The following is a 24,693-nucleotide window of genomic DNA, read 5'->3' on the forward strand; positions in this document are numbered from 1 at the left end:
TTACTAAGAAGCGGATGCTCTCGGAACAGAATTCCTGTGTGAAATCCTGGCTTCTAGGCCGAATCGGGAAATCCTGTAGGCTCCAGAGCCAAGTTCCGACTCGGTGCAAAATTGTACAAGCCCATATCAAACATGAGCTTTGATGGATCTGGAAGAATGAGGAATTCTCGGAACTGAAATTTGGGACAAACACCTTATTCTCGGAACTCAGAAGCAATAATCAGGTGATGCTACAGCAAATAATTCCTAGCAGGGCTAGAAAAAAGCCGATTCAAACAGTAGATTATGGCCGGTTTCAGATAATCTCGTGGTTTCCTCTCAGGCTTAAACAAGAATTTCTTACACCATACATGTAATAATAATGCATTCTGTAGCGCTACCATACTTACTGGTGAGACAAGAGGCAAAATATTAACACTCCATTCAGTAGAAGCGAAGGATATGACCAAAATAGCTCAAGTTTTTTTCTATCAGGAACCAACTTCTCCAAAACCTTACATCCCATATTTCCATGTCAGGCACGAGCTCGTATTGCCTTCAAATACTATCTTTTTGTTTCTCTGCAATAAATTATAGCCATCTGATTATTACATTGGCAACAACGGCAACGCAATCAAGGGGGGAAATATCTGAATGTCGTAGAAAAAGAATCGAATTGGCATCGATCAGCATGTGTGATCAATCAATGCAGTGTACACATACTCTACAAAACTTCTGCTCTACAGGGAAAGCCCTTCTGGGTTGTGTGCCTCAATGTCAACATGTTTAATTCCAGGCACAAGCTTCTGGATCTCTGACTCCAGCCGATCCACTTCATACCCCAGAGCTTCGACTACATCCTCACCTGTAGAAGCAGTGGTTTCAGATCAAGGTAACAAAGCGAAGATCCGTCTCTAGAGCAGTGCATTTCACATACCGTAGTTAGCCATGACCCTTAGTAACTGCGTGTCATCCTTGGATATTGCAGCCTCCCGGAACTATAAAAGGCAAAGAATAAAAAATCAGAGATTAAGATGTGCGCTCCATAGTTTTTTTTTATGAGAAATCTGCAGTTAAGAAAAAAAGGTGGTTCTTAGTTTGCTGATGTGTTGGAAAATTAGTCTTAATGTTCTTCGTGAAAAGGTATAGTGAAGAAGAGTACAAAACAACTGCTCACACATCCAACTGTTACATGATGAAACTGGGCAGATCCTACTTTCGTAAAAAAATTCTTTCCCAGATTATTGACACATTTTATATGCAACGTGTATGCAACCTTACATCAAAATTAGTGGTTTCACTCACTATTTCCCCTTTTTTTAAATGAAATGTATATGATTCATACTTTGCATTATTGCTACTCCTAATCCCAAATATTTGCATTATTGCTACTCCTTCTGATACAAATATAAGTCCATTAGGACATCGACATTTTGACTAATAATATCTATAAAAAACAATATTTCAAATAGAAAGAGGTATATATTATGAATGTAATTCTCACGATGAATCTAGTAACATCAACCTTACATTGTCAATCTATATGACTTTTTAGCTATTGACGGTCAAAGCTAAAAAAGTTGACTTAGGACAAACCTAAATGGACTTATATTTAAGATCGGAGGGAGTAGTTAGCAATAGAGTAGTATTAGTTCAGCCCTGGTGTAATGGTAAGTGCCACAATAATATCAGCGTGCTGAACATCAAATGCTAACTGAAAGCTGAAATTTTAGCCTCCATTTGACCATACTAGTAAATAGGGCAATAAAATCACCTAGAATTAAGCAACTCAACATCAATTGTTAACTGACAGCTAAAACTTTAGCCACCATTTGACCATACTAGTAATAGGGCGATAAAATCACCTCGAATTTCAATAAAGGAACAGACAAATTAGCAATTATTTGATGGTAGAACTGTTGCATGCTCTGCGCCAAATCGTCAAAATGTAGCTGCATGTTCTTCTGCATGTTGGCCACCAGCTTGGACTCCACAGCGTCAGAACCTGACATCTTTGATACCAAATTGGTAGAACCGAGAGGACTGAGAGGGAGAAGGGCGACGGGATAGATAGAGAGGAGGGCAGGTGTGAGGGAGAGAAGAGAACAGATAGATAGGAGAGAGCCGAGAGAGAGGAATAGATTGATAATTCTGTTGCTTGATTGATTTGATTACATGACTTCTGTAAACAGAACTCCCAATGGAAAGTCTCTGACCGAATCCAACTCTATCTCCTAGCTGACTCTATCTTTAAACCGAATTATCTTTTACCAAATTGATCTAAACTAAATTATTTCTTACCAAACTTATCTACACCAAATCTATACAGTCTCATCTCATTGCCGACCATAACATTTCATTACATTATAAATAGAAGAAGACAACTACCAAAAAGCACAACTATTCGTTGTAGATACAGTATTTTCAAGAGAGAAAAAAGGGCACCTGTTTTGCCCATGTTCCACGTCCAGTCCTTTCCAAATAATTTTGCACCAGAACAACTCCATTGAAATCTACGAGATGATTAGGCGAAAGAAATGACAAGAAAATATCGGAAAGTTAGAACTCCAGAAAACTTTTTTCCTAAAGAACAAAAACAGGGCTGGAATACAAATCACCAAAGTTAGAAATGAAGCGTAACAGGGCAAACAATTCATAAGAACATTCACTAACAGACAATAATTGGCAACAAGTAACCTAGGTAGGAATGTTGACAGAAATGAAGAGCTATCCCCATATCCTACCCCATAAGCTCCAGCAGTGCCTACCCCAACAGACATGCACACAGAAAAGCCAGACCCAGTGGGAAAACCATGCAGGGAACTGCCCCATTGCAATTGTAGACATCTCCAACCACAAGTAATGGAGTACTACGAGTTCATCAACTGAATCAGAGCCAAGATAAGAAATTAGTTTGCTGCAGTGTGCCTTCTAAACAACACCTATAGTAAACAGCTAGCGCAAGGTATGACGACTCCTTACATATGGTCAAATCAATTTGATTGATTAGTAATTACTAATCAGAATCCACTTGACCATATAGAAACATACAAGATTAAGCATCCAAAGTGTTCAATAACGATGATTATCCAAAATGTATTTAAATTGTCTGTCTTGAGTGATTAACAGCTGAACTGGGTTTTGGATGCCAGTATATCTGGTGGCTAACTGGTACCAACTTCCGACCATCTGCCAGCAGTAGTCAGGTCAATATCGTACAGATACTATGTTGTAGATTACTTTGTACCAGACAATTTCACCCACTAATCAAGGAACACAGCAATTGTGAAGCATGACTCATTGTTTTCCCACTTTTCCAATAGCACTACATTCTGACAGCTAGTAGAACAAGTTTAGCTCAGATCAAATTCGAAACGGAGCCATCCCAGGATTAGAAACAATGGCTATAATTGTCAACGACAGCTCAGCTAAGGAGTGACCATGCTATCCCACATACTGTGTGATGACAATGAAATAACTGCTTTAAAGCTGGAGAATGCCAGAATATAAGGGCTATACCAATTTCTGCTTTGAATCTAAAGAATCCTGGTCCAATCACCTCGCTTTTGCAATCATAAAGAGCATCTACAACCTGAAAAAAGCTAGAAAATCAGCTTCATGACAAAGCTTCTAAGCATTTCTGAAATAATGACATCCAAAAGCTCACCGGATCAGACTTAAGAAATTCAAGAACTTGCTGCATGTCATGATCATCAATGGCCCGGCCAATTAAAGCATGCCTGTTCCTCTGAATGAGAAAAATAGCAACCTGCGAAGAGAGTAGAACTATTGGACAGTTGCTTTTGAACAAGACATGGACAGAAAATGACTAAAATGGAGAACCAAATCATCAGCAAACTTTCAAAGGAGCAAGCATAAGCCAAAATGAAAACATTTAGAAGTAGCTGTCATTTGGATAGAAAATTTTAAAAATTTAGAAGTAGCTGTCATTTGGATAGCAAGTTTTGTTGGACTTTGCAGAAAGATATTTTTGTGTAAATATTGACCAGAAACGAAAACATTTATCTAAATTTGAATTTCAGTTGTTCTACTAGTTCTATTTTTAGTTCCGTTAAAATGAAGAAAACTCGTTTTCTTCTTCAAACTTATAATTTTGAGTTTTCGCAAAACTTGTGCTTATTATCCTAGTTTAATCTCATACTAACCAAATAAGGTTTTAGATGGTTAGGCTCTCAAAAAAGTTTAACCGACTTTTGTTCTCTTAATTTAAGAAACCAATTTTTTTTTTCTCTAATGCACATGAGAATTGTGCATCATTGCATTAAGAAGAGGAAAAGAGGTCCAACAAACATAACTCACAACCAGCGCACATGACACCAGAACGCAAAGCAGCAACAGGCACGCTGCCACGCTAAAAACACACGCTAACGAATCAACAAGCCGACGCAACTACTCAAAGCCCAACATACTCCGTAAGGCAAGAACGCCACAGGACCCACGTAAACATCCAGCGGCTAGTGCCCCATGACGGCAAGGTGTGCGAGCCCCGTCGCCCCTGTGTCTCGCCAGAGATGAAGCTCCTCAGAAGCCCGATGTAGAAGTCTTTGAATGTTTTGAGAAGCACCATTGAACACGCAATCATTTTGGTGTTTGAGTCTTTCCATGTCCCAAGCATCTCTGAAGTGTTGAAGCCTTTCCTTTGTTGTTTGGGTAACTTCTTGCCAGATCCAAACCACCAATCACTTAAGGTTTCATCAACGTTCCTAGGCGATAACAGGTAGAACCAAACTTGGCAAGCAAAAACACAGGAGACCAATAGATGGTTAATGGTCATCATGTTGATCGCAAAGCACATAAGCGGCCAGGTGCGAAAGGTCTCTTCGAGCCAAATGGTCAGTTATCCAGCATCTGTTGTGGATTGCAAGCCATACGAAGAAGCGGCAGAGCCCTGGCGCCCAGGATTTCCAGATCAACTTCCAAGGTTCGAAAAGTATAGCTCCGAAGGACTCATATGCCGACTTCGTTGTGTATTGTCCGGAGGAAGAGAAATGCCAGTAATGGTCGTCTTGTAAATCAGGATGGAGCACAACCTGGGAGATCACATCCCACAACTCCAGATACTTTGATAGGGCTCTGAGAGAAACAACACCTCGTATGTCATGAATCCACCTATTGCCCACCATGGCTTCTTGCACAGTGCGCCTATTGGCAATCCATTTGGGAACGAGGCCAACGAGATTAGACGCCAGGTCTGTGATAATCTGTCCATGTAGCCAACGATCACACCAAAAGAGGGTGTTGGCACCATTGCCCACCTTGGTTGCAACTATGATTGAGAAAAGCGCCTTGACATTATGATGGACCGGAATTGTAAACTGTGCCCAAGGTTTATTAGGTTGTGTTTTATGCAACCATAGCCATCTCATTCTCAAGGCCCATCCAAGAGACGTGAGGTCGTGGATACCCAAGCCTCCCAGCTCCTTGGGTCGACATACCTTTCGCCAAACAATCAAACAATGGCCACCTTTAACTTGGTCTCTTCCTTTCCATAGGAACGCTCGACTTATCTTGTCGATAGCTTTTAGCACCCATTTTGGGAGTTCCAAAACGATAGCATGATAGGTTGGCATTGGCGTTAGAACTACCTGGACCAGGATCAATCTGCCTATTGGTCATAAGCGATGCCTTCCAACCTGGCGGTTGGTATGCGATCTTATCAAGGAGCGGCTGCAATTGTGCCTTAGTCAGTTTCTTGAATGTGAGAGGCAATCCAAGATAGGTGCATGGGAACTCCCTGATCTCGCATGGCAAAGATTCCTGAATTACCATGATCTTGTTATCCGAGCAACGTATCGGTGTAACACTACTCTTTGATAAATTCGTTTTGAGGCCAGAAGCTTATCCGAAGATCCTCAAGATATCATGTAGCATGTTTAGGTCCTCAACACATAGCCGGAGGAATAAAACCACATCATCTACATATAGAGACCCTATGTTGAATGTTTCTGTTGGACAGAGGTTGAAGCAAACCTTCCGCATTAGCCTTGTTAATTATAACATTGAGTACGTCCATCACTAGGATAAATAACACCGGCGATAAGGGGTCTCCCTGCCTCAATCCCCGACCATGCTGAATCTCATCTCCAGGGATCCCATTTAGAAGCACCTTAGAAGTAGATTTCACAAGTAAATTGCAGAGAAGGTTGCACTAGAAAGGACAGAAGCCAAGCTTGCGAAGGACTTCCAACAAGAAAGGCCACGAAATCGAATCAAAAGCCTTTGTTATATCTAGTTTAACAAGGATTCGAGGTTCTTTTTGTCGGTGTAGAAATCTCGCTGTCTGCTGCACCAATAAGAAGTTATCATGTATGCATCTACCTTTAACAAAGCACTTTAGTTTGTGGAAACCAAATGCTGCAAGAAGGGTGATAGTCGATTCGCCATTAGTTTCGTAACTAACTTGGCAAAGCTGTGAACAAGACTAATCGGACGGAAGTCATTGGCTCGAGCAGCGTCATCCTTTTTTGGAATTAAGATCACATAAGCTGAATTCAGGAGACGTAGATTTCTGAAATTTCCTTGTTGAAAAGCGCTCACTGCTGCCATAATATCAAGCTTTATAATGGGCCAACATTCTTTGTAGAACTTGTCGGTCATTCCGTCTAGGCCTGGCTTATCAGAAGGAAGTTGCTTGATCGTTATCCAAACTTCCTCTTCAGCGAAAGGCATCTCTAGAGCATTGAGATCGTGAGGGTGCAGCCCCAAGGCATCAAGCTCTAGAGCATTGAGACTCACATTGTACAAGAGCTCCGAGAAGGTTAGAGTAGAAGTAATAGATTACTTGTGCCTTGTCCTCCTGCTTTGTGAGAACTTGGTCGCTAGAAAGTAGTTTGGGGATGAAAATTTTCCGCTTACAGTGGCATGCTTGCAGGTGGAAGAAGGTGATGTTCGCATCCCCTTCGTGTAACCAACACAATCTTGATCGCAATCTCGCAATTGTATGTTCCAATGAGGCTAAACCTAGGCAATGTTTCTTGAGCCTACGTCGCAGCCATAATTCATCTTCGGATAATTGCCTAGAGTCCTACGCAATCTCGATTTGGTGCAAAATCTCCCGAGCTAGTTGCAGCTGTGTGCGTACATGTTCGACTTTTTTGTCGCTCCATCTTTGCAAGGCTTTAGCCAGGGCTTTGAACTTTGATGAAATTGTTTTGAAAGGGCATGGTCTAGGTTCTGTTTCGGACCAGACCTTGGAGACTTCCTGAAGGAAACCGTCCAGTTTGGGCCAAAATGCTTTGAAATGGAAACGATGCTTTCCCATCTTATTATCTTGGAGTCCAAGCAGCAAGGGGCACGGGGCAGAAGCTTCTGTGGCTATGCTTTGCAGTAGGCAATTGGGGAACAGATGCTCCCAGTCGAAGGTGCAGAAGACCCAATCGAGTTTGACCAATGTAGGAGAGTCTGTTTCGTTCGACCACGTATATTTGCGCCCGATGAGAGGTAGTTCCTTGGGATCGGTGCTATTCAGTAGCCATTGGAAACGGCCCATCATCACACAATTTACATTTGTGTTGTTTTTATCCTCCGACCGATAAATGAGATTAAAGTCTCCTAGTATCATAAAGGGGCCCGGGCATTGGGCAATCTCGAATTTCTTACAAGAATAGCAACTTGTCAGCATCTGCTTGAGATCCATACACACCGGTCATCCACCATGTTTCTCCATTTGTATGTGAGAGTTGGATTGAGACAGAGTAAACGTCCACTCTCGAGGAAAGGACCTGGCAGCTCCCATCCTCCCGAGCGAGCAGGATTCCACCACAGGCTCCAGAGGCTGGCAGGAAGGCAAAGCTACAAAAGTTTGGTCCTAAAATAGACAGCATCAAGTGTTTGGAGATATCTGGCATCTTCGTCTCCTGTAAACAAATGATGTTGGCATGCACAGAGTACAACATCTCGGACAAAATTGTCTTGCGGTCAAGTTCAGCCCACAGACATTCCATACCAAAATATTAGAAGGATGCATAACAAAAAGGGATAAAACAACCAAAACCTAAGCACACAATATCAAGGCATCACAGTGATGCCGTCAGCCTCCCATTCTTGGTCCTCCTCCGAGGGCTCCCATCCGAAAAGAGCTGCTAGAGCTTGGATGTGCGAACGTGTAAGCGGCTGCTCAAAAAACTTTGCATACTTGTCTTGTGCTTGTTGATCAATCCGCTCTTGCTCATCGATGATCCCCAGGGCACACATCACTTTCCTGCGGGGTTGATCTCTTGTCAAGTTTGACGAAGCGACCCCGACGCCAGAATGCAACTGCGTCGTGGCGTGAAGTCCGGTTGAAGCGTCTTCTTCCATCTTTTCTATATTGTTGGGATAGGTAGCAGGCCATCTGTCCTCCTGGTTAAAAGGTTGATGAAGATGGCCCTAGGCACATGAGGTATAGACATCAAGGTTGATGTTTCCAGCTGTGTAGCGTCTTGGTTCATGGAGATAGCACAATGTCGACGACGAGAATAAACAATCAAGCCCTCTGTCTTTAAGGTTCTTGGTGTAACTCTCGCTGGGGTGAGCAGCCCTGCCGAGTCCAAAACATCTCGCTGGGGTGAGTAGCTCTGACAGGTGACCCGGTCAGTGAAGGAGGAAGCCCGAGCGCCACACTCAGCTGTCGACGTCAGGGTGGGAGAAGCCGCAGGTGTCGAGGAGAAGGAAGCCGATTGAAGCTGAATCGATGCTGGCGACTGGCGCGTTGCATCTGGATCTCCTAGGACTACTGTCTGCTATGGTGTGGGCGTTGAAAGGACCAAAGTGTCCTGCTCCGGCCCAGCTGGTGAGGTCTCCAAGGAGCTCTGCAAGACCGAAAAAAGGCGGGAGGTGGGGGTGTGGGGTTGTGGTCGTTGTTGTCCGCATTAGGGGTGACCATTGGATTGCATCGCTGACGAGCTTCTGGACTAGGGGTCTTTAGAGACGAGCAACCACGCTGATGTCTGGTACTATTGCGACCGCACTCCCCAGCCTCCTCGGCATCCATCAAAGGCTGTGGCGCGTCCCCAGGCAGGAGCGTCGTCCTCGGCATCTTTGCCACCCTGCTCAAAGAGTTGCCCTGAGATCGCCTGCATTGATCTTCAGCTTCGGCTGGACGCTTCTTAACCTCACATTCCAGAGGTGCGTATCACTCTGAGGTGGAGTTCTGGCTTTGCTGATTGGTTGTCATCGGCCCACTGAACAGGAGCCCTGGCTGTGTCGGCGATGCATGCGGTGAGTTCACGAGGGGACCCTGGCGACCTGAGAGGAGGTAGTTAACAGAGATCTCATGTAGCGTAGGGTCACAGAAAGCTGAAAGCAGCTGCAACGCGCTCTTCTCTTTTGGGTGGACGACCTCGGGACTGTAGTCTGCATAGCGCTTGTTATGCAGCATCATCCATTGGACTTCTTGCTTCAGTCCCGGGTTAATTGGTCTCTGCAATGTGCTCTCAACCAACATAGGGTTTTCTTGCCGACTGGCACTAGAAACTTCACGTTCTCGGATTAAGGGGTTTCCTGCAACGGCACCACCATCTTCATGCCTCCAGCTGGAACCTTATTTGGATCCTCACTGCAATGCTTGGGCTGGTGCAGGTTGTTCAGAAGCGCCTGGAGGTAAGGCCGATGCGCAGTAGCAGAGCAAGAGTTGGTTGGTGGAAAGTGTGAGAGACTTTTGGAATGGTGGAACTTGGGAGATTCTTGTGGAAGCGACGCATTAGAACGCTCTATGTCCTGATTCCCAACACCTCCAGCAACGTGTAGGATCTCTGCAAACCGCAACCTTGTGATCTTTAGCTGGACATTCAGACATTTACCTTGCATCTTCCTTTTGTAGCTCTCCCTTCTCTGTTGGGCCTTCTGATCATCAAGTTGTTGCGCTACTGGCTCATTCCTTGAGGAAGGTCTACGTTTGCGCCACCAAAACCTTGATTTTACTGTCTGCCAACCTTCGTCATCATTGACGAGATCTCCTTGAGCTCTGCACTCGCTCGCGGCAAATGAGTCTAAGAGGGAGCGTGAGAGATGGGGACGAGAGCTCACAGGGGAGCGCTCCTTGCCGGGACTTGTGTGGCTCCCCCCCTTCTGAGGAAAACCTGTAACACTACTTGAGGAAGCCGAGGCTAAAGGCAGGCAGGATGGATCCAGCTGACGGGGCTGAGTACCTTGCTCAGATTGCGTCAGATGCTGCCTTGAAGGCTCAGAGGAGGTCTGCAGCAAAGGGCAAAGAAGCTCCAAGCTCTGAAGGTCTAATAGAGTACCACAATTCGAACCTCGAATCGTTGTAGGGAGATCTTGTGGAAAACAGAGGAGATCTAGTTCTAATTTAGGCGAGGCTAAGGATGAGTGCCGTTGAATCGCCGAGGCAGGGCGAACTTGCGTCGACATGGGAGTCAAATCTCCCGGCTCACTTTGGCCAAAAGAGCCCGAGACGGCTGGATGTGCAGGCGGAAACGTGGGGGGAACCCCAGAGGTGCTAGATCTAAGGGAGGAGAGAGCACTCTTGGGAGGATTTGGATCGATTTGTGGGACCTGGTGGATGATTTTGGCCAAAGAGGATTGGATCAACCGCCGGGGGGGGGGGGGGGGGGGGTGAGAACATCTCCTCGCTTGCACATGCACATTAGCCACATTAATACGGCTTGACATCGTTGGTACCAGAGCCAGGCTTCTGTTGTGATATGACATGGAATCGGGGCCGGCGTGACAACCTCGTGTCCTGACCACTAGGAATGAGAAGAGGAGAATGGCAGGACTTTAGGAACAAGGGACTTCTTTTGCTATTACATTGCTTGCATTCCAACAATGAAAATGACAGCCATACGTGTTGTTGTTGCGGTGACCATCCTTGTCCCTTGGGGCACGCCATAAGATTTAACCAGAAGAGAGATACAACACATAGAGAAAGAAAGAGGAAAACAAGAGTTTGATGGTTTTTGTTTAATAATGAACAGACAAGAAATGCGACAGTTCTGGTATCTAGCCAGGATAGATTCATGTAGAGAGAGTTCAAATGGTTGAAGATGTGGCTTTGCTTCACTGCTAAAACATCAGAACTATACTATTAGAACAATTCATTCAACTTTTTTCACATTTGATCAAGGTTATGGCATTGACACACCGAAGAAGCTTAACACTCAAGCACAGACAAAACAAAGCAATTTTATTTACATCAATTGGTTATCTGTAAAAAAAAGAATAAAAATTTGAGCCAACATAAGTGAAAGAAGTATGAACCGACAAAAAATAGCATACCATTCCCAGTATGTTGCCAACAATGATTGAACCAATTGGGTCATATATAGCATTTCCTGTCATTTGAACAGCCACCAAAGATGCTGCAGCAATAGCAAGGCCCGTAACAGCAGCACCATCCTATAGGACAATACTAGATATGAGAATGAACTCAAGGTAGAAAAGTAATAGGGGTTGAATGGTAAATGAACAAGAAATCTAATTAAGACGACAGTATCAGATGAGAATTTCTATTAAACTAAAGTAATCATTAGGCATGGCAGAAATAAAAATCAGTAGGATGCAGTGATTGAACTACATGAAAAAAAAATGTTAGGTAGTCACATTACTCACTTCAGTCATGACAGCAACTGAAAAAAATGTTAGGTAGTCACATTACTCACTTCAATCATGACAGCAACTGAAAAAAAAAATGTTAGGTAGTCACATTACTCACTTCAGTCATGACAGCAACTGAAGTAGGATCGTGACCACGCCAGATGTAGTCCCAGATATTCATTCCTTCTGCTTCTGCACCTTTCTTCACAGCCTTTATAGCAACAAGCAGTGAAGCACCTAGTAGACAACAGGATTACTCAAATCAAGTATAGCTAAAGTAGACAAAAGAAATAAATAAAAAGGGACAATTGCAAAAAAATCACTACTCCTGGTGTTATTGCAAGCTTGCCACTAGAAAATTGCAAAAATACCATTAAAATTGTCATTCGAGTGGTATCCTTGCAAAAAATAAAAAACCAGGGAGGTATTTGCAAATGCCCCAAATAAAAAAGACATGGATGGGAGAAGTAGCAGCAAGCAAGCAACACCTTCAATTAGGAACGACCCACCAATCACTAGTGCAGCATAGTGAATGTTCTCCAGGGGCTGTCAAATAAAAGTATAAAGATATCACCATTGTACTTGCGTATAACATTTGATAATAAAATGGGATGCTGTGTACAAAGTTCTAGTGAATCAAATGAGACTTTGACACCATACTTGAGAATTCCATAAATTTTGAACTCCATGCACAATGGTAGCACCTGAACCCAAGCAAAATATTCCAACCGCGGATATTAGCGACCATACAAATCTTTCCTTTGAGTAACCATAGCTACAAAAGAGATTAAACTGGGATTAACCTTTGTCAAGACATAAGGCTTAAGGCAACATTGCAGCTTATGGTGTATCTCATATAATCTCATCGCTGGTTTTCTAGTGATTTAACATGAGTAATAACTAATACCAGGTTTTTTCCTAATCTTCAATCCGTGATATTTACTTCAAAGGAAAGGAGTAGTTTCTTTCGTAAAAAAGGATGGAATGTATTTACCAAACAAAGAAAAGTGCAGTAAAGAAAGCTCCACTTATTTGCTGACAAAGCATGCATTCCAAAATAACTAACTATACATACGGGTGTATAGCATCTGGAGCACGTCTTGAACTGCTCAAACCATATGCAAGAAGAGCCTGAAATTTGATAAATAGTTAAGTGTTGGATTCTTTGTTCTTGATCATGAAAATAGACGGGAAAGGTATAAACATCAACTGCCATATCAGAGGATAATGTTACCTGGTTAGCGAAGTCTGCAACTGAATGCACTAGCTCAGCTAGCATAACATGACTTGAGGTTGAAATCCACACACCAAACTTTAGCGAGAAGACGAGGAAGTTACACCACAGTGCCATGTTAACCGCTCGATGGCTGAGGTCACATTCCATTAGCAAATACATCAGGTGAAATGTACATCAACAGATAACCTTATGAACAATCCAGACATGCCGTAACGGCACTTTTCTGCTTATAATGTAAATGTAATGCTGGAATAACTAACATAAGATATCCTTTGTAATTGCATTTATGTATCACAGTGAGAAAAGTATTTATCAGGAAGCATCATGACTCAGACTCATACTTAACAAGAACCCAAACCAATTCAAAGTGGACCTTTTCCATAGCTTGATCAGCGAACAACTTGTCGTCCAGAAAAGGAGTAGGTAAACAATCTTTTCCTCTAAAGCTTACATTATCTCATACCTCCCACTCCCCACATTACCCTGCTCCAGGCCCGGCCCTAGGGGTTGGCGAGCGGGGCAGCCGCCCTGGGCCCCCAAAACCCAGGGGCCCCACCCATATGTATATCAGTATATGTCAGAAAAATTAGGTCATCCTGTACTCGGTGCATGCGCATGCGGCCCAGCCCTAGGTCGTCCACTCATCCTCATCCATCTGCGCGCGACGCGCGTGTCAGCAGACGGCAGTCGGCGTCGGCGACTCGGCGTGAACATCCTGAATTCTCGATCCCGTGCCACAATGCTAGACGCCCGTCGCGTTTGCGTACTCGCGTCGCCTAGTTGCCCAGTTCCTGGCTTCCTGCCGTCCTGCGCTGCGTAAGACCAGTCGCCCGATGCCCAGTCGCGTCGCGTTGCCACTTGCTCGTTGGCCGTTGCCGTTCCATCGACCGACGACCATCGACCATCGTCAATTCGCCAACGCCAATCGTCGTCTCCTTGCCGAGACCGACGCGAACGCCGCACGCGCAGACGCGCTGCCGGAGTGACGGCGTGGACGGTGGACGCGTAGACGCATGGTCTGGTCTGCCGACTGCCATCTGCGGTGTGCCGTGGTGCGACTCGTGCCGACATTATCCGTCGACCGTGGTGAGTGGTGGTGAGTGGTGACTGGTGTCTAGTGAGTCCGTGTCCGACAGTCCGTCTATCCGTGATCAATTTCTAAAGTATGCATATCAATTGTTAATTTGTTTCAATTTTCAGCGGGGAGACGGTGGCTCGTCTTAGTCGACGAATTGGTGATAACGGTGAGACAGTGACTTGGCCTAATCAGTGAGACAATAACTCGTCTTAGTCGTCTAATTGGTAATCCTTTTAGTATTTCAACCGCTAATGTATTTTCTTTTTTAATTTTCAGCATGTTCTTGAATTATGTCTTCTAGAAAGTATGCATCTGGCAGCGAAAAAAGGAAAAAAAGGAAACGAGTAGATGAGTTGGTGGAATCACAAAAGGGAGCCATTGACAAATTTTTTAAGAGTAATACGAGCAGTTCAAGGAACCCGGATGAGTTGGCGATAGTTGTTGTGGAGGAACAACCTAACGGGAATTCAGAAGACCAATGCCCTACAGAAGAAAATATTGACACCAATGAGGATGATAACAATGTGAGTGATAATGAGCATATATTAATTCATCTTCTAGTGTTGATAAACAACCGATTTTTTCTATGGATATTTATGATCCAAGAAATTGAGGTAATCTTGATAACAAAGCAATGGACGTATTAGTTGAGAAGGGACCTATAAAAGAAGAAAATCTTAAATTCCCTTTAGATGGTAACTCAAGACATTTTTCGTATACTCATTATTCTGGAGAGGTACATGACAGAAAATGGTTGGTTTATTCTAAGCAGGTTGACAAAGTATTTTGCTTCTGTTGTAAGATTTTCAAATCTAACAATAGCAAGAGTTCATTAGGAGATAATGGATTTAGAGATTAGAGGCATCTCAGCGAAAGGCTCAAAGAACATGAAACTAGTGTCGAGCATATTACTAGCATGAGCTCTTGGAATGAATTAAGTACTAGATTGAGCAAAAATGAAATAATTGACAAAGATTTCCAACAGGAAATCACAAAGGAGAAAGAACGGTTGAAGCAAGTTTTGTTTCGAATAGTTGCCATTGTGAAATATCTTGGTAAACGAAATTTGGCTTTTAGAGGATCCAGTGAACAGCTTTAAAATGATAACAATGGTAATTTCTTAGCTTGTGTTGAGATGATTGCAGAATTTGACTTAGTAATGCAAGACCACCTTAGGCATATTCAAAACAATGAAATTCATTATCATTATCTCAGTCACAAAATTCAGAATGAGTTGATTTCTATTTTAGCTTCCAATGTTACAAATACTATCTTAAAGATTGTCAAAGAAGCCAAATATTTCTCCATTATCCTTGGTTGTACCTCTGATGTGAGTCATGAAGAACAATTGACTTTGATAATTCAATGTGTTAATATGTCTAAGAGAGAAATAAAAACTGAGAAGTACTTTATGGGATTCTTGAAGGTGGATGACACATCTGGTTTGGAGCTTTTTAATGTATTGCTTGAGTATATGAAGTCATTTGATCTTAATATTGGTAATATAAGAGGTCAAGGTTACGACAACGGTTCAAATATGAAAGAAAAACACCAGGGGTACAAAATAGGTTGCTTGATATCAATCCAAAAGCTTTGTATATGCCATGTGCTTGCCACATTCTTAATCTCACTCTTTGTGACATGGCAAAATCATATGTTAAAGCTATTTTATTTTTCGGTGTTGTGCAACAAATATATGTATTATTTTTTCGTTCTATCAAAAGATGGAAAGTTTTGCTTAACCATGTTCCAAGTTTAACTATGAAATAATTGAGCAATACCCGTTGGGAGAGTCGAATCAACAGTGTTAAAGCAATTAGATATCAAGCTTCTCATCTAAGGCCAGCTTTGTCTAAGTTATATCAAGCTTGTGATACCGAACCCAAGGACAAGAGTAATGCAAAAAATTTATTTGATGTTCTTGGTAGCTTTGAGTTTATACTTGGCATGGTTATTTGGTATGATATTTTATTTGCTGTAAATACTGTGAGCAAGAAGTTGCAATCATCATCCATATGCATCGACTCTGCCTTGCACCAAATTGAAGGTACGATTCAATACTTCGACAAGTATAGAAATGAAGGGTATGTATCTAGTTTGAACATTGCCAAAGACCTTGCATCTAAAATGGGTGTTGAGCCATCGTTTCCAGTAAAACGTTGGACTCTTAGGACGAAACAATTTGATGAAATTGATTGCAATGAAGAAATACTGCAAGCTGAGAAGGCCTTTGAAGTTAATTACTTTTTGGTCATGGTTGATATAGCAACAACTTCATTGAAAAATAGATTTGAAGAACTCCAAGTGTTTCAAGGTATATTCGGGTTTTTACTGAGTTCAAACGCCTTGAAGTCACCGAATAATATTGAACTAACATATTGCTGCACTAAATTTGCAAAAACTTTCTATCTACATGGTTCATCTGATGTGGAGTTAAATGATCTAATATCTGAATTAAGGGTTATGCAATTGACTTTGCCAGATAGAACAATGTTTGCTATGGAGGTTTTTGAATTTGTTAGAGAAGTGGACTGCTATCCTAATGTTTCTATTGCTTATCGAATCTTATTTATTGTACTTGTGACTGTGGCATCGGCTGAAAGAAGCTTTTCAAAGTTGAAGTTATTGAAGAACTATTTGAGATCAGTAATGTCTCAAGAAAAGCTAACTGGTTTGGCGACCTTATGCATTGAGAAGAATTTACTAGATGAGATTGATATTGATACCATCATTAGTGACTTCGCTTCTGTAAATGTTAGAAGAAATTGTTTCAAATGATCTCCACAGGTAAAGTCACATTCATATGCTATTTTACTTTGTAAGCTTAGCTACATTCATTGTCTCTAACATGTATAATCATATTCTTATATTTGTTTTAGATTTATGATAAGCTGGCTTCTGTTTTCAAGTTGGGTGATAGAGTCGTGATTGCTAATCTTGGTACTGATAAATACAGAGACTTGACTGAGAAGTGTGTCTTTATTTTACCCTCTCGTATAGTCATATGTCTCGTCTGCATTTTGTTTTCTCTGTTTATGTTATTGTGTAATGAGGCATTATTTTTTTAATATGATACATACAACTGCTATTTGTTTGATATAAAAAATATAACACTATTACTTTAAACTACTGTGCTATATAAATATTTCAAAATTTATATTTAATAGATCCTATTTTTAATCTCGTCCCGGAGCACCGAAATATCAGGACCGACCATTCCCTGCTCCTCATTTGGTAAGAGGAAGAACATATATCTCGTCACAGCATAGAGGCAATAGCATTTTTCTTCCATAACCCTCTCCCAATTATTCTGACACAGGTTTCATACGATGAACTTCAAGAAAGCACAACCCGGACACAAAAATCCATAATTCTACTAACAGCATGATGTTCGATACGCATTAGGAAAAAAGGGAATAACCTGTGCTCATCGTCAAAGTGCGCCTTCTTCTTGCCCTTGGCCACACGCAGAGAATAACCTAAACCACAGCAGCAGCAGCACTTAATCTACCAAATAAACCACAAAGCAGGGACAAAGATGAAGGAAAGGGGGCAATCCGTCCTATCTTACTGCGGGAGATGGTGAGCCGGACAGGAGGCGCGTCAGCGACGGCGCCGGCGCCGGGGGGCCGCGACGCCGCGGGAGGGAGCCCCCGCCACCCACCGCGGAGGCCGAGGAGCCCCGCAGCGCCGGACGCGGAGGTGAGGAGCAGGCGGGGCGAGAAGGGGGAGGGAGGCGGGGGCGGGGGCGGGGACGACGTCGGGCCCTCGCGGCCGTTGTCGTCGTCGCGGCGGGAGAGTAGGAGGTGAGAGGCGGAGAGGAGGCGGCATGGGGAGGGGGCCGGGGAGAGGAAGCGGAGGCGGAGGCGGAGGGCGGCCACGGCGGCGAGGGGGCGGCGCATTTAGGTGTGCCGGCGCCGCCGGTGGTGCTGCCGCGGGTGGGGCGCAGCTTCCACCGTTAAAAATAGGCTTAGCTTATTTGCTATTTGACTCTACGATCATAGACTCAGAGAAACTATTTGTCATTGGCTATGGGATTATAATTATAGTGGCTCAAGTTTTTATGGCAAATTGTCAATTTTTTCTTTTTCATCAAAGATTTTCACTCTTCCCTCTATGCAAAACGAAGTTTCTTACCCGAAAATTATTAGTGAATTTTCACCATTTAACCTAGAACTAGAAGTAATTTTAGAAGTAAGTTCATCGCATAAGAAAAATATTAGTAAATTTTTTTTAAATTTTATTTGATGCCCTAATAATTATTAGAAGTTATAAAAGTAGTCTTTTTTAAAGAATTTTAGTTTAAATTATACACTATTTTTTAATCCAATTAAAATTAATTACATATGTATTATGAAACACGTATAAAAAGTTTTAGAATTTTTTAAAAACAGAAGATCATTGATTTTTTGAGATATCAGAAGACCACTGAATATTCCAATAAATAGTGATTGTCAATGGAAGAACTCCTGAAAGACTCACAGAGTGGCATGGAAGAAAAGAAAGATAAAATTTATGATAGAGAAGGAACTTCGTTTTCATTAATGGTATAGAGAGAAGAGTGAAAAAATTTCTAGCAAATAAAGAATTTGTCCATAGATATAAGGGAGGGGGAGGGGGAGGGGGAGGGGTGGGATTTTCAGAGTGTAGACGAACAAAGGAATGTAAAATAGAGGTAAGTGAAAAGCACAGGAATAGAATGAGGGTTTGAATTTTTGGTAATGTAGATGAATGAAGGAATGCAAAACAAAGATACGGTGAAAAACACGGGAATAGAATGAAGTGAGAAATGAAAAATTACAAGAATAAAAAGTTTGGGCTGTTTGGGTTGTAGGAAAATTTTCTAAACAAAGCATCATGCATGGATCAATGAAAGATGGGGGCAAAAAGAAAGGTCCCACTCCTCAACTACTTGTCCTCTCCCCATTTGCTAATTGCCGAGCTTTCACGAAAACTTTGGGTCAAAGTCAGAGTGAATGTTTCAATTCATGTGAAATTGGTCGATTCACGAAACTTTCGTCCATTTACTGTTCATGTTTCCTGTGTTGCAAACGGTATCATCAAGAAACTTTGCAGAGTAACTGATTCCTTTGGAATTCCTTTAAAGTTCTTTGATCCAAATAGAGTTATGGTGTGAACTGGCACTACTACAAAACTGGTTATCAGTAGTAGTTCAAAATCATTATTAATGACAAAGATTAAACCACTACTGATTACTTGAGACTCTGACTACCACTAGTCAAGATTGCAATGGAAATTGGAGACAGGAGAGCGAAAGGTTGAAAGTCATGAGTGGAACCCAGAGCAGCTTGTTAATTTTCGTTCCAATAATCAACTCGGTTGTCGTAAATCGTAATCCGAGAGGATATTTCGGTTCTATAATTTTTTTTGGCTATGTTTCAAAGTGCAAAGTTGATATGTATATTATTATGGATGGTCTTAAAAGCCACATAGAGTACAAGGCTGCTAAGAAATTCATTTTAGGTGGCGTGGCGAGACAAAGAAGTTGTCGCCAGTCACAAATGATGTGATATATTAATGTGATATATGTGTGTCTGCGCTCCACACACATCCAATAGGGAATTCCATCCAATAGAGAACATAGCTTTACTGAAAAGAAACAATATAATTGCCATTTAACATAACTAACTCTAGATAAACACACAAGTAAAGCCATCTAAGTATTGAAAGGAGTGTAATGATATAGTAGTGCGGCTGCAAGCAAACATCCCATCATATAAGATTATGATTGATAAGGTTCTTAGCTCCCACTTTTACCTTAGATCTTATGTTTATATTAAAAAATTTAATCTAGAATGTAAATAAGATAATAACTCACTTAAATACCTCCAGTGTATCCTTAGTTCTATCTTTATAAATTTCTAGAGCTAGAAATGATCTAATGATTTTTGATATACAGCTATGTCAAACATACCCTAAGATAGCTATGCTTCCAACTACACAAAAATGGTGTGACGTCCAAATTCAAATATTCACTACAGAGTAAGCACACACCAGAGAGAACCATAACATTGTTGACGTAAGCTATTGTACCATATTTATCACTAATTTAGTGGATATATTCTCATTATTCCATCAATTATGGCACTTGGCCTCTAACAATAACCCCGTTTTGCGATATGCTGTGTTTTATTGGTGGTTATGATAAATTATAGAAATACAGGGAACATATATTGAAGAGATGACAGAAAAACCACGAGAATTAAGTAGAAGATGGGCTTCCAGATCATGTGAGGGACAAGACTAACACCACCGGAAAAGAACTGGGCCATTCTTGTGACATCCTAGTTTTTAGTATTTAGAGATAACCTAAAAACAGTCAAAATAAAAAAACTAAAACAAATATAAATTAAATTGAGCTAAGTATCTCAAATTCATCTAAAATTTAGAAGTTCAAACTTGGATAATTTTGATGATGTGAATTTGGTTTCTTTGGAGTTTTTCTAGATTTATCATTCTATCCAAATTCAAATCATGAATTTATCTAAATACTAAACCTTTCATAAATTCATAAACTCCCCTTGAGTTAAATCTCTCCCTCCCTCTTGGTCGAGCCATCAGTGACTCAACTCCCCTCCCCCTTTCTTTTCTCTTTCAGGCCAACTCAACCTACAATCTGGACCAGCCCATCTTGATCACACTTTCACTCAGCCACATCACTCCGGCCCAAAGGCCCATCTATCTCACTCACCTGCTCATCTCCCTCTCTCTATCTGATAGGTGGACCCAATCCACTGTTGCCAATCCCCTTACCTCGCACCTGCTCACCTCCCCTCTCATCTCTCTCTTGTCTCAGGAACTCGCACCCCTCTTTCTTGCTCACTACAACAATCTAGCGCGTCTAACGCTCCACCACCCTCGACGCCCAACTAGTGCCCAGCCTTGCCGGCAGAGGGCATTCAATGCCATTTACATGTCGCACATGTGCCATTAATCCTGTTGTTGAGCTATTGCACCTCTCAATTAAAACAAAGATAATCCCGGCAGTCCCCAATATATTCCTCAAGATAAGTCTCAAGATCAACACACATATCGATAATATCACATACATGTCATCATCACAAGAATAAGAGGGTGCATGTTTAATCACACGACACAAGTTTAGAAGTCTTGAAATATATTATAAGTACCATATATTTAAGTGCTAGGTTCTGAAATTTAAACAAGAGAGCATACTATACAAGTTCAACCACCTCTCAAATTGACTCAACCTGGCGCTATGCATTCAAGTTATACAACAAGTTTAAACCTAGCATTTTAACATCGACATCGTAGCAGAAAGATTCGTAAAAGGAAACACACGACCGGTGTTGCTTGCCCATAAGCACCGCCAGGGTTAATATTAGTATAGAAAGCATCTTGCCGCTCACGGGGGTACAAGCAACCAACATCTATACTTCACTTGGAAAACAATCAACAAAGCAATATAAGTGCAAAGGTACTTACAAGACTTACACATATGGATATATATATTACTGGCCAAGGAGAATGCATGGTTAAACAATAGAAAGCCACAAGGTTAATTGATTAAGTGGAAAGCATTTTACTCAACAAAGTGGATAAAACAGCTAGCATTGATCAAAATAAAAGACATAACCTCCAAGGATAACAAGTATATGAGCACAACCGACTCTACATACCCATCAAAACTCTATGATGATATATAATGTACATTAGGCATGTTCATAACCAAGAGCATATCTATTCGACTAGTTTTTACACCCTATAGGGGAGTGCATGTTTAATCACACGACACAAGTCTTTCCTCTTAGCCCTCGTGACAACCTTTCTCCAATCTATCCTCGCATGGTTGATCCATCCCCATGACGCCGACGCTTACCTAGCCCTCCATAGATTGCCCATTAGGCTCCTCACCACCTTTACTTCTCCATACACACCATGCGGTCATAATTCAAATGTTGGTATAGCATGAGATAATGGGCTTATTCATACCATTATGAAATATGTGGAGGTATGGTAAATGCTTAAGACAATGACACCAATGATTGGTGCTTAATCAACTCAAACAGTGCTATATCATTCGAGAATCCTTTTCTGAACTACCCCAACTGCCCGCTCAAGTCTCGTATCAATATCATTCCCATCATCCCCTAACTAATAATAACAATAATTTAAGATAAATTCCCTATATCTCGCAAATGATGTCAACAATCCATTGTTCGACTTCTACTGATGATCTAAACATTGCTAAGCAATATTCATGTCAATTTTAAATTCTAGGACTTCTACGATAATACTCCAAGGTTACAAGGATCAAGATTAAACAAGGTAAACAAGGACGGCATGTGCATAACAATTGAGTTCTTCCCAACTCAATCCCTATAACTACAACCCTAGACATGCATCTACGACATACAAGAATAATAGCAATTTATCGACCATCACATTCACAAAAATAAGAGGGATCTATATGCATAGTTGCTTGACTTATGTCTCAGGTGCTTCACATTCAACCAACACCTCAAGTTCACCCTTGGTCACAACCTTGTCACTCTCCGGTTCGTCATCTTTCTAAAGAATAAAATAGTGCATCCAAAAAAATATGAATTAAATGCTGTGAGAAATGCTCTAAAATGCATAAAATTTGGTGGAGATGTAGTGCCCTGAGTCATGAACACAATGCAACAAAAATTACTGAATTTGAGTTCATATGGTCACGTTAATAATGTATTTCTGCAGCTATGTATAAAAGGGTTTATTATAGCTTAAATGAGAAAAATAATTTAAGCTTATATTAAGAACAACATTTTTCATGCTTGTATGCATTTTTACTGTGTAGGGTGTAACTAAAGAAGATTTTGAAGTGGTTTCATATTATTTGGATTTTTATTAATTTCTATGAGAATTTTATAAATTTGAATGGCCTCTCTAAATATTGCAAGTAAAAGTAGGTTAAACAGGTATTGCATGTGAACATATATTTTACTAGACTGTGTACATCATAAGAAATTTAACAAAATTAATTTTACCAAATTTGGACATGACGTGATTCAACTATAATTTATTGAAGTTGCAGAACAATTAACCGTTTACAAAAATTTCAGTAGCTATTTAATTAGTGCACACATTTGTAACAACTAGACATTAACCACTACTATAGAAAACCCATTCACTGCCGGCTCCAAAACCCCCTTCACTGCCGATTTTGGAACCGGTAGTGGGCAATGGGTAGTGATAGTCGAGGATTATCACTGCCGGCTCGGTGGACCAGCAGTGAAGGTGGTTATCACTGTCGGCTGAAGGATTCAGCCAGTAGTGATTCTCTGCATCACTGCCGGTTGTATCCTTCGACCGACAGTGATTTGTTGGTATCACTGCCAACCGAAGATTTGAGCCGGCAATGTTTTCCCTCTCCCCCCTCTACGGTCCTTCTCTCTGTACTCTCTCTCTCTCTCTCTCCTCAATCTCTCCGTCTCTCTCAATACATGCATACAATGATACATACATTTACTGTAAATCAATAATAAAAACACATTTATTAATACATAGTAATGAACACATATTACAAGTCATCCATCGACAAACACACAATATTACAAGTCACCCCCTGAAAAGTCGGTTGAGTTGAGCCAGTCCAGTATCTCTCTACCTCTCCTGCGACAAGGACCGCATCCCCGCACTGACGATTGATGGCGTGAGTACGTTCGGGGACACCGGGGGGGCCTATGGTGGTGGAGCGGAAGACCCGGCAGTGCCTGATCGACCGCAGCAACGCCTATGCTCCAGGCTCACCGACGTGTCAAAGACATCGAAGTCTAACGCCTGAACGCCTCTAGGTTTTGAGCCTTCGGCCTCCTCCGCAGCACACTGACGGGCCACCCTCTCCTCCTCCTCCTAGACGTGTTTACGGGATACTGCTTCTTGCTCCTCCGTAGTGCACAGCTCACAGGCTAGCCTCTCATCCTCCTCCTCTTGGATACGCTTACGAGGCGCCGCTTCTTGCTCCTCCTTCGCATCATTGTTGGAAGTCCATTGTGTCCAAGAGTCGTCCGATGATACCAACTTCACATCATACATAGTAATTCATATCATTCATTAATAAATAGAAAAATCTACGATTTACAACTGAATAAGTGAGACCTGGTCCCACATGTCATTAACACATCAGTGGCATATCATAGAACCAGGTAATAGCACGATGAACATACCATGTCATAGCAATCCAAAATTTCAGAGAATATTAAAAATGACATACTACAAACCACCATAACACCAAAGAATATTCTTGTAGAAAACTATTAGGCTTAGTGGCTCTAGCAAATGGCCTTATTAGGACTTCAATATTGATTACATGTTCAGAGAGAAAGCATTCTTCTCAAGAGAGCAGCGTCTCTCAAGATGAGCTTTGCAGTCACATGTATGGCAAATAGTTATCTCCTTTCATTATTTGCGATTGCAAAATATGCTTGAGGACCACCCGAATATAAAAATCAAGAAACAAAGTAGTTCATATACATTAAATATGAACATACACGTAAGTGCCATAAGTACAGAATCAAAACCACCTCCCATCAAGCAAGATAATGAACTAAACAGCATATGGATAATTGAATAAAATTGCTCTCAGATAAATATAACAATTGGCCCAGGACTACGATATCATGCTCTCTAATTGTTCATTTGACACATCACAAGCTGGGCTAGAAGCTAAGATCACAACTAGATATAAAACTGAAAAAAAATCTAAAATTGAGCTTTTTTCTGGACAATGCTGCTGGACATAAAAGCTGACATGGAGAGGATTACTCTTTGAGAAACAAACACTAACCGAGTAGCAAAATATCAGAGCAGTACCAAAGGT

At 41.6% G+C, this 24,693-nt stretch overlaps 1 protein-coding gene across 3 annotated transcripts; it reads right to left on the bottom strand.

Annotated features, from left to right (window-relative positions):
• Positions 1-442: 442 nt before the first annotated feature.
• LOC133888343 (metal tolerance protein C4-like) lies at positions 443-17,860 on the bottom strand. Of its 3 annotated transcripts, XM_062328547.1 has the most exons (14): positions 17,422-17,860; positions 17,272-17,329; positions 12,770-12,902; positions 12,611-12,666; positions 12,196-12,310; positions 12,024-12,081; positions 11,654-11,772; positions 11,218-11,337; positions 3,647-3,748; positions 3,499-3,571; positions 2,425-2,492; positions 917-977; positions 703-844; positions 443-560 (listed from the first exon to the last, which is right to left on the bottom strand). In XM_062328547.1, the coding sequence occupies exons 1-13, from the start codon at positions 17,750-17,752 to the stop codon at positions 720-722; spliced, it is 1,419 nt and encodes a 472-aa protein (XP_062184531.1). In that variant the 5' UTR covers positions 17,753-17,860; the 3' UTR covers positions 443-560; positions 703-719. The 3 variants fall into 3 exon arrangements, with proteins under 3 accessions (XP_062184531.1, XP_062184530.1, XP_062184532.1); XM_062328546.1 differs by having other exon boundaries at positions 443-844; XM_062328548.1 differs by lacking the exon at positions 2,425-2,492 and having other exon boundaries at positions 443-844.
• Between the last annotated feature and the right edge of the window lie 6,833 nt (positions 17,861-24,693).

The sequence above is a fragment of the Phragmites australis genome, chromosome 13 (genome assembly GCF_958298935.1).
Source record: "Phragmites australis chromosome 13, lpPhrAust1.1, whole genome shotgun sequence".
In the NCBI taxonomy this organism is placed as follows: Eukaryota; Viridiplantae; Streptophyta; class Magnoliopsida; order Poales; family Poaceae; genus Phragmites; species Phragmites australis.